The sequence below is a fragment of the Cavia porcellus genome, unplaced genomic scaffold (assembly GCF_034190915.1).
Source record: "Cavia porcellus strain 051 isolate PalLab524CR breed Dunkin Hartley unplaced genomic scaffold, mCavPor4.1 scaffold_10, whole genome shotgun sequence".
NCBI classification, from domain to species: Eukaryota; Metazoa; Chordata; class Mammalia; order Rodentia; family Caviidae; genus Cavia; species Cavia porcellus.
In genome coordinates this window covers 86,758,970-86,771,906 of record NW_026947493.1, presented here as the reverse complement: position 1 = coordinate 86,771,906, position 12,937 = coordinate 86,758,970, and the positions used below count along the sequence as shown (strand labels likewise).

Sequence of the window (12,937 nt, the reverse complement as noted above, 5' to 3'; positions counted from 1 at the left end):
CAAATTTGTCAGTGTGGTTGCTTGGATTCCTATATTGTTGTTCATGAACCCACTTCGTGGGTGTGTGTGTGTGTGTGTGTGTGTGCACTTGCATGCTCATCTTGGGAGTTTAGTCACCTATATTGACAGCAGATCTTTCAGCTGTGCTCAAAAGTGGCCGACTATTTGCTATTCTTTCTTAAACCTTTTTGTTTTTTTCCAGATTTTCTTCTATAATCTTTTGTTGTTTATTGGTACACTTTAGATATACATAATGACCATATTTATCTAGGGGAGCTTATACTTGTACATGTGACTCTGCCCATTGCCCTCCCCTCCCTTCAATTAAACTATATTAATTTGTCTCCCTAGTTATGTGAGAATTACTTTAAAATTCCTATTCATTTACAACCAAAATTATTCCCAAAACTCAAGCAATGACCGTATTCTTAAAAGCAGAACACAAATCCAGCTTATATTAATGAAATGAATTCTTTCAGCAAACATACCGTTTTGTCAGAAAGAATTTTTTTCTTTTGGCTATATTGGAATAATTTTTAAATCATGTTGAAATCTCACCATGTTAAAAACAAAATAAAGGAAATCCAATAAATAAAAAAATGGAGAATGTAAAGTAGGATGACTGAAGAGTTGGTAATTTCATACACTGTTGGAAAATTGTGTTTATGATTAGACAGTGTTTTATTTGATGAGGTTGAAAATAATATACCTTAGCATACATTACTCTTCCAATATGAACTAAAAATATCCCATGGTCTGTTCATTGATTTTTATATAAATTGTTCAAGTCCTAACAGGGCAGGGTTTAATAACTCTTGCCAACAGACTGTCCAGTTTTACGTTAAAGCTTCTACCACCTAAGGCAGTGGTGGTGAACCTATTGCATGTGTGTTATTGTGATTTTCTTTTAAGATGAAAGATATTCACGGATGGGTTGTTTTTTCTAAACTAAAATATCAATATTTAAGTCTAATTACCATGTTGGCACTTTGTAATACACACAAAGTGGGTTTTGGGGTGCAGTTTGAGCATTTGTCTCTAAATGGCTTGGCATCACTGGCTCAAGGGAATATTCACCACAGCTCTTTCACAACCTTTTTCCAAAGCACTTACTTGTATTTTTTGACCTGGATGATATTCAAAAAGGAAGACGAGCTGGAGATTTAGCTCAGTGGCTTAAGCGCCTACCTGGCAAGCACAAGGTCATAAGTTTGATCTCCCATACCAAAAACAAAAAAACAAAACAAAACAAACAAAAAAACCCCCAAAGAAACAGGAAGGCAATACATGATCCAGTAACAGTCCCTGAAAAGCACTGCATTCAAGGGTTTGTATTTCTCCTCAGTAGAAGTTGTGAGTGTAGGATGATCAGTAACTATTTCTAAGGATTGTGGCCAGGTGAGTATGGGAAGGGGTTGTCAAGTGGGCTTTGACCTTGAGTGAGACTGGACCAGCGAGTCCTCCAGGGGCCCATCCTGCACCCCTTACATTCATTCTCTCCCCAGAAAGGAAGTCTTCTGGGTCAACCAAACTCACCAAACAATTCTCTTCAAAAATGTCACTCATGTCTTGTTGGCACTCGTGTTTTAAGAACAAAAATAGAGTATGTTTTACTAATTATTTGATTTTCTAAAGAGAAAGAGGTAGATGTAAGAAGAAAACATTCAGGAAGTTTCCTGTAAATAGTTAATTTTTAAAATGTGTTTGAAACAGGATCTCATCATGTAGTTCAGGATGGCACTGAACTCCTAATGACCCTCCTGCCTCAGCCTCCCAAGTGCTAAGATTACAGGCATGTGGCACCATACCTAGTGATGTCTAATTTCTAAAAACCTATTTCTAAAGGATATTATTCAAAATCAAAAAATAGTAGAAGGTTCTAAAAATAGAATGGATTTACTTAATATGTCAAACCCAAACTAAAATGTACTAATCACTTCATTGTGAAGGGACTTCCATTTGAAAGGCATATTATGACTGGAAAGACATTGAAATGCTACAGAATTCAGTAAACTGACCTTAACCCAAACAGTCACACTCTCCCTTCAAGTTTGCGGACTTCGGGAGACACATTTTCGCTTTTCTTGAGCTGTCGTTGTATCTGTTTTGCTCTTTGGTTCCTATCTGAGGCTCTTTGCTCCTGTTCTCCGGATCTCAGCTTCCTCATCTGCAGTCTCCCTCCTGTCTTTCAGCCCAGAACCATTGCAGCCGTCCTTCCCAGGAGGGTTCTGTGACGTTAGGTTCCCAACCCTCTTTCTGCCCAGAGCCTCGAATTCACAGCGTCCGCCCCGGGCACGCTCACACTGCAGAGAGAAGCCCATGTCCTCTCCCAACAACGCGCCTTCCCGCCCACGCAGCTCTCTGATGATTTTCATTTGACAATCCTGGATTTGTGTTCATTCGTCACCATTCTTTTCCTTCCTGTTCATAATTGTAAGAAGTTGGTAATTCTGACTTTGTCTCTTTTACTGTAAAACTGGGGCTGAAAGCTTCTCTTTCAGTTGCTACTTACATTTGGCGCTTTGGGTTCTGCTCCCTCTAGAAAGAGTCAAGTGTCCACATCCAGTGCTGTCCCACAGCCCGGACATCTGCACCTACAGGACCACCCGTCCGCAGCAGGCTGGCCACTGAAGCTTTTGAGGGGAGCCCTGGTCCCCCACTGCCCCCTCAGAATGAGCTCTGTAGTGTCCCTGCAGAAGTCTCTCTAGGAAATGCAGGGTCAGAGGTAGTTTGGTAAAGGCTCCTCTTCGTGTCCCCATTAAATAGCTTGGCTATAAATGTCGCACACAGTGTAAATCATCTGGAAAGGCAGTGTTTTGACATTTCTAACCTGGCACTTTTGTCAGCCCTGGGATTCTAAAACACATCACTTTTGGATAAACAGCAAGTAAATGAATTTGCCGACACTCAGTACCAGCACTGTTCCCTGCAAGCACATTCAGTAAAGACCATCATTCCCTTACAAACCCTCCAGGACACCAGTAACTTGCACAGCTTGGAACTCATTGTATTTTTGATCGGAGGACATGCATAGCAGTATTTTTTTTACTTTTCTTATTCTGTTAGCCAACTGGGAGTAAATTCTTCTGGGTCAGTTATCCGCACATTGCTCACTGCATAGGAGAAATTAAACCTGGTGAAAAGCACAGGACCCATGGTGGGTCTTTCTCTAAAATTGAAAGGGAGATCAGTCTGGAAGACACCTTCTCAGAAACACATGATTCTCCCCAAGGCCTGAGGTCTGTGATCCAGAGCTGCAACACAGTCGGGCCGCAGCCCCAGCGGCCCAGCATTTGGGCCGGCAGTATCTTAACAGTGCTGCCCACAGCAGCAAATTCACAAGTATAAAACAAAATCAGAAAACCACAGAAGTCAGCTCCCCAAGTTATGCCGAGTAACCGTCCTAATAAAGCGAGTTTACGTGCGTGATGACGTTACTCAGCGACATCAGACAGCAGCTGTCCAGGGAAAACAAGAAGATGGCAAAGCAGCATGACAATTTGAGGCCATTTGGGTAAAAGTACAAAGTGGACAGTATGTATGGAAAACAAGGTAACAGCTTTTTTAACCATTTCCTGTGAGTAGTGGGTCATTTTCAATTTTTGCTTTGCAATTTTTGTAGTGTTTGCCTCTTTGCAGGAAGCATTTTCCTTTACATTTAGGAATCAGTGAAAGAAATGTATTTGTATTTACAACAAACAAACCCAAACCATCCAGGCAAAAAAGGGAACACCCATTTGGTTTCCACAAACACTCTGCGCTCACCTTTTACAGCACTTGCTCATTAAACCAGGGCTCGGTGACTCTTCCCGAGCTCCGTGCTAGCACTCAGGCCATGCAAAGTGATTGCTCCCCGAACCCGTGCCATGTGCACCTTCGCAGCTCACAGTGCTGCCTGGGGCTGTAGTGTGACAGATACCACACCTCTCACGCCCCCAGACTCCTTCCTCCACACGAACTGGGGCCGAGGCACCTCCACCTGCACATGCCAGACAGTCTTCAAGATACTTTGAGGCACAAACTGAAACCAGTTCAGGTGTCATGGCGTAAAATAATCTATGTCAAAACGATGGGGGTTTTGTTTGATTTATTCATTCATTTATTTATTTAGCAAAATGAAGTTAGGCCTCTGCTAGGTTCTCCCTCTAAATCCTGGCCAAAGCACAGTGAACCTGAAGCAGCGGCGAGGGCTGTGATGGGCCTGAGAGAACAGAGAGGGCTCCACTTGGAAGTGGATGTCTCCAGGAGCCAGGCGATTTCACAGCCTTCCCAGCTCCAGGCTCTTCCACAAGAGTCCCAAGTACCACACGGGAGGAGCGGCGTGGAGACATCTCCAACCAAGACGCCTGCAGCGAGGCACTGTGCTCACACGGAGTTCACGGGTGCCTTAGGGGTGCCAAGGGGGCAGGCTGCCTTCATTCGTCTGGCAAATCCACTACTTGGTGCTAATGAAAATGAAGCAACAGGACTACAGCCTAAGGGGCTGGCATGAGGATTCTGGTGGTCAACACTGGAAAGAATGAATCTAAGACAGATGGCATGGCAACGCTCACTCCTGACACTTGCTTAGCTTGCATGCAATAAAACCACATATTTCTAATGTTTTGTTCTCCTTTTTTGCTAGAGATGACAGTTTTCTTAAACTTGGAAGTATATTTCCTTTTGAGATTGTATGAAAAAGTCAAGACTATATATATGGTGTACCCATAACTTCTAGAGAAAAATGTTTTTAAAAATACAAAAAGATGATTTTTATAGCTGGTATTTAAAAGCCAGGGGCATCACTTGGGTAGTTGTGTGAAAGAATGTAAGAACTCAGCCAGTAGTGTCTCTATTCCTACGTTAAACACAAGGACCATTCGCAGCACACACATTGCATCCCAGGGTTAAGTGTGAATCCACACGGGAGCAGCTGGGTCCCTCGCACCCTTAGGGTGAGCAGCAAATACACACACAGGCGGAGGACAGCTGGGAGGCACAGGCAGCCAGGCGGTGAGGCATGCAGCGGAAGTGGGGCTCAGAGCACCCCCTCGATAAGAACTGTTGAGGCACAGGGACTTCCTGACCCAGGTAGAGCCCTGAGAGCCTCCTGTGCACAGGCTTGTTTCCCGCTGTGTCCATTCTCAGGGTCTTGCACGCCCACCAGAGGCACCGGACTCCCCTGGGGACGATGTGAGCCCAGGGGACAGAGTCAGCACACAGCCCGCAGCCTCACACCGAGTCACCAACGGTGTCCACATGAGCGGTCCCCAAACAGCGTATTTCTGAAGAAGGAGCATTTTCAGGATTTAAAACCAGAGCCAGACCACGGGCCACCGAAGCTCCATTAGGTTGCTGTACCTCTGTGGAGGATTCCCACAGCCAGGACTTCGGGAAACTGGAAAGAGTGGCAGGGATCATGGGAACAACGTGAATGATATCTAACCACTGTAAAGACACGAATCGCGACCCACCTGGACATCTCAAATTCACTCTGTGTTCCTACTCCATGCCGATTCCCAGTGAGAACAGAAATACCAGAGCCACCCAACCATGGGCACAGGGTAGGACGTGGCACCTGAGAGGCCAGCCAGGAACCCCCCAGCTGGGAAGTCCCTGGGGACACCGTGGGTATCAGGCAGGAAGGGCGCTGCCTGTGCAGACATGTGAGCATCCTCCAGCTCGGTGTCTGCACTATCTGAATGAACCTGGGGTGTGGGGAATTCTTGATTTTAGACATGCGATCCCCACAAGAGCCCCACAACTTGAAGTTTGCACCTAGGAAGATAATGCGGCTACCGCCGATCTCCAGTTTCACCTTTTGTCACTTGTCTCTACAGCACGCACGGACAGAACACATGCCAACTGTCAGTGCCACACTCTCTCTTTGCATTTAGATGTCCCTAGGCCAAGTCACATCACATCAGGGCAGCCTTTAACAGGAGGCAAGGCAGGAGGCAGGACCTGGGGTTGGCTGGAACTGAACAGTGAACCATGCCACACTGACGTCCCGAGAGGAACAGGGTCCTCTCTGCTTGCCCCTTCTCCTCTCCCTCCCCTCCTCCTCTCTTCCCTTTCCTTCCCCCTTTCCTCCTCTTTTTCAGCATGCTATTTTTATAGGATTTCTCTTCTACAAACATTTGCCAAGGGTATGATTCCTTTAAACATATCACCATCTCCTAGGGATGTGAGAAGGTTTAAATATTCCACAGAAAATAAATTTTAAAAATTATTTAGTGCTAATTTTATTTTAATAATATCAAGGTCAAGCTCCCAAAGATGAAGTGAGTGTCCCTGAGCTCCAGGTCCTCAGAAACACTGCTCTAGGTGATCTTAGCACGTGTCTGCTCCAAGGAAACTGCTTGCCTAAGTAAAAGCACAGTTTGGAGCTTGGCTGAGAGAGCAAGTGACCCTTTAATCTGATGCTATCTCTATTTCCAGCCCCACACGAAAGGCACTCATGGGAGGGAAAAGATTACCAGATTTTTCTTCCACTCATGCGTTGAATACTGTGAATTTGTGTGCACATCACTGATACACCTCTTTATATAAAAAGAACCAAAGTTCAATAAAATGGCTTCAAATTTATCCCTGCCAGCATCGCTCTTCCGTGCCATAGGAGAGCTGATGATCTGCCAGAAAGCATCTTTGCCCTCCTCTGATTAAACTGCAAATGACGTTTGAACATGAACTGAATTCAAAGATTACTCAGAACGTCTGCTCTTTAGAGACAGGCAGAGCTGGCGTCTACCAGGCAACTTTTCTCTCCTGTATTTGAGTTCTATTCAGTTGAGTTTGCTTACATTTGTTGAAAGATGCAGCCTGGGGACTGCAGGTCCTGATGAGGACTGTCCTGGCCCTGTCACAGCCACACCTACGGCTCATGAGTCCCCAGCAGGGGCCAGGCCAGAAGGAAGGCCACCCAAAGGTGTTTGGATCCTGCCCACGCTCCCATGGGCCTGCTGGAAAGGAAGGTGGGGATAGCCCTGGCACTCCCCAGGTGCCCAGACAGCCCAGCACTAAGTGCCCAACTCTTACGCTCAGCTCCACTCCTTGCATGCAAAAGACGGCAATCTGGTCCCTCCCTGGCCAAGGTCTGATGCACACCAGCTCCTGGAACGCAGCTCCGACACATGGCTATTTGTGTTTAGGACAGGAAGGTGGATGACTCACCACGGCAGATTGGAGACAGACATGGCAGCAGCCTGTGGGGAGTCCTCTGGGCTTCAGTTCAGGAGAGCCGCAGGTCCAGGCCACAGGACCACTGGCAATTTTTGCTTTGCTGCTGGAACAATGCAGTCTGAGAGGATCTAAACAAAAAGGGACACAGTGATGTCTCTGGTCTGTAATGACTCGTCACAGATTTATTTCAAAGAGATCAGTAGCTGTGTTATTGTATAAGATAAGCCAGAGTAAATGTGATTGTTTTTCCTAAACTATGATGCATCACGAATTAGTAAAAAAGTTAAACGAAGACTTCAATGCCTTACTTCAAAACCAATGCGAAGGTTTTTAAACTGTTCATTCCCCGGAGTATAAGACAAGCTGTGATAGGGAAATACAATAAAGCTTAAATTTTTAAATTATCGCCGTAGAGGTACGTTGCCATTAACCCTCTTCAAAACGCTGTCTCTGCTTCAGCACTCCTGTGCTATCATCCTCCGGGAGCGCCTTCCGCTGCCGGCCACGGCTGCCTCCATGTCCTGAATGGATTTAAAGCATTCGCTCGCCTGGCTCATCTGGCTTTTGGGAAGAGCCTGAAGTCACACGGGACCAGGTCTGGGTGGGGACCACATGGCAAGATGGTGTCAGTGCCCGCCTTTCTCTTCGACGGCACCCACAGCAGCAGACACATTGTAAAGACTCTCCTGGCAGAGCACTTCCAGATCTGCTCCAGAAGGCGGGGAGAGTGCTTAGCTAAGTGTGCTCAAAGCGAGAGGGCAGTTCTGAGGAGGCTACGAATGTGCCTTTATTGCAGTAAGCATTTTAAACAGTAACCACATTTCTGATCACACCACATGCCACGTGCATTTCTAGCTTGAGGACCAAGATGAGTGACACTTGAATAACATGCTGACCCTGCCTTTGAAGGACCCTTTGTCATCCAGAAGCAAGTATTGTAGCAAAGACACACACTGGGCGCATGGGTACACAGAAGAGGGCCCTAGGAAGACACACCCCAAACTGTTAGCATGGAGCTTAGTCACAAGTTTCCCAAAAACCCCAAATCAAAGTTTCTTAGGAAAGACTATTTACTTGTCCCTTACAGAAATCACCCTCCAGAGCCCACAGAGGATGTGGCAACTGCAGGACCATGAGCCAAAGCTCTTTCTTTTGGCCACTCTTGACATGGGCTTCCTCTTCATGGTCCCCAAGGCTGCCGAGCTCCAGCCACTGTGACTGTATTCCACCCAGCATGAAGAAGGAAGAGGAAATGTAAGATGCTTGCTAACAGGTTCTGCTTACATCTTCCTGACCAGAACTTGGTTACTTCACCACTCTTACTCACAGAATGATGAATTTGGGAATTATTCCAAGCATCCACATCGTAACTGCAGGGCAAGGTGTCTGTCAGCCGAGGGGAGCTGCAGGGACACTGGAAGAAATCTGTCACCATCGGCCGCCATGCCTGAAGCTCAGGCCATGACTGTAAAATGGCGAACGGGAGGGAAGGGTGAAATCAGCCCATTGCTGGGTGAGCACTCTACCCGCAAGCACGTGATCTACCACTTTCGCTTTCTTAAATCATGATAGATCAAGAAAATATACCACGCCTGATTATTTACCAGGCTGAAACTATATACTAAGGATAAAAAGGTTAATAATAAATTATTTGAATACAAATAGATCACTGTCCAGGCCAGGCAGGACAACACACACCTTTAACCCCACCACTCTGCAAGGCTGAAGTGGGGGGATGGAAAGTTTAAATTTAGCCTGGGAATTTTATTGAGTGAGTTAGACCCTGTTACAAAAATAAAATTTTTAAAAAGGCCAGGGATTCAGCTCAGTGCAAAGGCCCTAAGTTCAGTGTCCACTACTGAAATAAGCCAAACCATGTCTGACACGGAGGCCATCCTATTTACACATAAACAACAGGACGAAAGCTGCGTGTATGCCCAGGGCTGTGAGGAGCTCGCGGAGAGAGAACGGCAATTTAGCACATTCTGGTTTGATAGATGCTGACTGGCAGGGCGATTCTGCCAAGTAAGCACTCTGAAGCCACACACCCCAGTCCTCTGTAGACAGCCCAGAAGAGGCCTCCAGTTGTGTTCTGCCCATGGCTGAGTGTGAACACACATAAACCTACATCGCTCAGGACACAGGAATGCCACACTCCAAATCGGCCAGCAACAGCTCTCGTCCACTTCTCACAGTCCGTGCTGCCTGACTCTTGTCCAGCCTCAGTTACCAAGAAAAATATGTGTGGACATTCGTCTGATGCAGCTCATCCTTCTAGACATACTTAGTTCCATCTTTAGAAAGCTAGGTATCTACCTGGCATTATTTTAATACCTAATCCAATTTCTTCTATTGAGCTATACTTTGGAGTTTTGCCAACAGTTTGCACTGGGAGACACCATTGGAGAAGATGAAAAATAAGTAGGTCACAGGCCTGGGAAACCAGGTGTTGGGTTTGCTGGGATATTTACCAGCACAGAAATGTCGTCATCATCAGCACACAAAGGAAAACATTGTGTTAGGTTTCAACAGCAGTAAAAACTCAGTTTCTCTCTTACTTTCACACTAAGGGTATCACACAACATTTCACACTTGTGTCTGTGCTTCAACTTCAGACACTGTGATATTTGTGATATTTCTCAATAAGTGCACAAGATCTATTGTTATTTAATATTTTTGGTACCAGGGATCAAATTCACAAGCTCACACTTGCCAGGCAGCAGTTTACCCCACTGAGCTAAATCCCCGAACTCTTGTTATGTTTACCTATGAAGAGTCCCCCAAAGACTCATGTATCGAGGTTTGAGCAGCAATGCACAGTGCTCAGAGGGGTCCTAGAGAAGCCACAGAACCCCGGGGCTCAGACTTCATCTATGGCTTGCTGGAGATCAGCGTTTAACAGCACTCCCGGGCGGTGGTGGAAACAGGAGGGAGGGCTGCGGTGAAGGGCATGGATGGAGCAGGCATGACCTTGGGGACCCCAGAGGGCCCTGGTGCCTTTCTCTCAGGCTCTTTTCTCCAGTCCCTCCTTCCGGCCACCATGAGCTGAGCAGCTTTGCTTCACCATGTCCTGCCACTGTGACGTCTCTGCCTCACCACAGACCTACAGCAGCAGAGCTGCTGACCATGGACTGGACCTCCTCAAGTCATGAGCCAAGACAAAGCTTTCTTTCTTTAAATCATGTGCAGGGGTTTCCACAGTGGACCCAGACCCATCAGAAAATCGGTACCAGGAATGGAGTCATTGTGATCACACCTGACAATAATGCTAACAGAAAGGGGACAGTAAAGGTCAGTAAAAAGGACAGTAAAGGTCAGGAAGTTCCACATGGAGCTGTTCACGTTACGTTCTGGCAAAAAAACAAAACAAAACAAAAAAAAAACCTGTCTTCTTCTTGTATGTGACCTAAGACTCTGTGTAAGAGTGAATTTTAAGGTGGCCAACAAGTTGATTCGGTGAAGAAAATGTCAAGACAGCACCGCATTCAGGCTGTGGCATCAATATTGCTGGCTGCTTGAACCAGATTTACAGAGAGAATTGAAAACCAAAGAAGTAGAGTGGCAAGATTTGAAAAACTGGCAGTCTGGTCAGAACAGAAACTCATTTCAAGTTGGGGTCAGCCAGTATGGCTGAAGAGAGAAGCTGTTAACAGCAAGCCCATTATTTTGCGCTTGCTCAATGGGAAGACGCCTAGGGGGCACCTCAGGAGTCAGCCAGACCCAGACCCTGTCAGGTGTAAGGGTATGCAGTGTGAATTCTTTTGAAAATATTTGCTTTGAGAAGAGGGGGAGGGCCTCCCTGCTCCCACGGGTCACCTAGGAGGCTGTTCCACAAGATTCATTTCCTTATATGCAGTCATCAGGGAACACAGCGGCCTCTGTAGCCACAGTGAAAGCAAGCCTGCCTGCTGCTCAAGCTGGGCAGTCCTTGGCATTGTCCACTTGATGCTGGTGTTACAGGAATGCAGAATGCAAGTTATGGAGGATTCAAAGAAAGGGCTGAAAAGGGCCAGGCAAAGTGTAACAGGGTCATTACCCCACAAGGAGCCCTGAGAGAGCAATGCATGAAGTGAGCGTGAGGCAAAGCTGTGATGGCGACCTTGGCAAGTGAAACCTGCAGGGAACATGGATGTCTGCCAAGGAAAGCCACAAAGGCCAGCTGCACTGGAGCAAGACGGGCCAGCGGGTGACAGGCAGCAAGACCACATGGGCAGGGCTGCCCCAGGTGGGGCAGGAGTCGGAGTTTCCTCTGCTGGATTTTAGTCTTGTTCTGATTTCATCCTTTCTTTCTATGTGCCATTTCTTGCCACTGAAATGGGACTATTAACTGTAAATATGTAACCTGATATTAATTCTAAAGGAGCTCACCACTAAGAGTTTGCCTCGAGTCTCAGAGGAGACTGGATTTATACTACTGAGCGGTGCTGAGACTGCTGGGACTTTGGGGATTCTGGAGACGGCCGAGTATATTCTGCATTGTAAAACGAACATAATAAACCTTTAGGGGTCTGGGGCAGCATACTATGTATCGGATCCACAATGCTTTCCCACCAAGCACACTGTTGAAGCCTTAGTTGGTGATGGAATGTTTTGGTAGCAAATGGATCATGAGGATTTGAACTTTATCTGCTGGTTAATCCACAGATGAGAGCCTACCTTGATGGCACTCCTGGAAGGTGAGATGGGAGGTGGTGCCCAGCTGATGGAGTCAGTCATGGGACCTTGGGGACTGCGTCTGGTCTCTGGCCCCTTCCTCTCTGGCTCTGCCGTGCTCCTGCCTTCTGGCCACCGTGAGCTGAGCCGTCCTCCCCTACGCCCTTCTCCCAAGATGTTTCTGCCTCTCCCAGCTCTAACACAATGGGGCCGGCTGGCCATGCACTGAAACTGAGCCAAAATAAACCTTTCCTCCTTTAAAATTTTCTCAGGAATTTCGTCAGTGAGAAAAAGCTAACGCATCCTTCCGAACTCCCCTCCCCTTCCTCCAAGTGCTTTTAACCTGTTTTTATAAACACACGTACATATGCAAACATATACTTACAAATATGCACTGTTTATTTAAAGACATATAAAATCCTCCATAAGTTCTTTTTAGGAAGAAGCAAGTGTAAGATTAAAGATTGCAATTCCAGATTTGTTTTCTCCTGCAGAATGCAGAAATAACACATTAAGGAGTTAGATTCCAGGATCTTAGATGGAGCCATATGAACCTCGTGCTTCTGTGGGTCTAAAATAGTCAAACATCACCAGTGGGTATGGTGCACCTTACTGCGAGTGAAAGGTCAACGGAGACATCTTTAACACTGCGCCTAGCTTGACTGAACTTAACCGACTCCTCAGGCTCTAACCTTGGACTTCTCTTTTCATAGGGCATTTTCTTCCAGAAACTTGAAACTGCAAACTCCTTGCCTGCCTCCTTGAGATGTAACTCTATCAAGCCTCTTTATAGTCTCCTAACCCAGGCATGTTTCTCAAAGATCCCCTGGAGCCTTCCCTCAGAAATGTAACCATCAAGGGAAGCAGCAGCCCTCCCTCCCAGGCTTTGTGGGAGGGAGGAGCCCACATTGATCTGACGCCCACCAGCAGCCCCATGGCCTCTCCACGGCGGCCTGCCCTCCACAACACATTCTCTAGTGCTTTTCTTAGAGCTCAACCCAAGGCTCACAGACCCACGTGCCTTTTCTTTTAGTAGGATTGAGCTTCAGAGTTCAGTCTCTCTCCTCTATTACAAAGAGCACTGTGTATAGCCTTCCTTCCCTGTCTGAGATAATTTTTCTTT

General features: G+C 46.4%; 1 protein-coding gene across 2 annotated transcripts in view; it reads right to left on the bottom strand.

Moving 5' to 3' along the window:
- Oxr1 (oxidation resistance 1) overlaps positions 1-12,937 on the bottom strand; it is a 300,752-nt gene that overhangs the window by 239,319 nt on the left and 48,496 nt on the right. For both annotated transcript variants that reach the window (XM_005008217.4, XM_023561659.2), the window contains one exon: positions 7,153-7,289. In XM_005008217.4, the coding sequence (XP_005008274.2) occupies positions 7,153-7,175 (23 nt within the window). In that variant the 5' untranslated portion in view covers positions 7,176-7,289. The remainder of the gene's footprint in view (positions 1-7,152; positions 7,290-12,937) is intronic.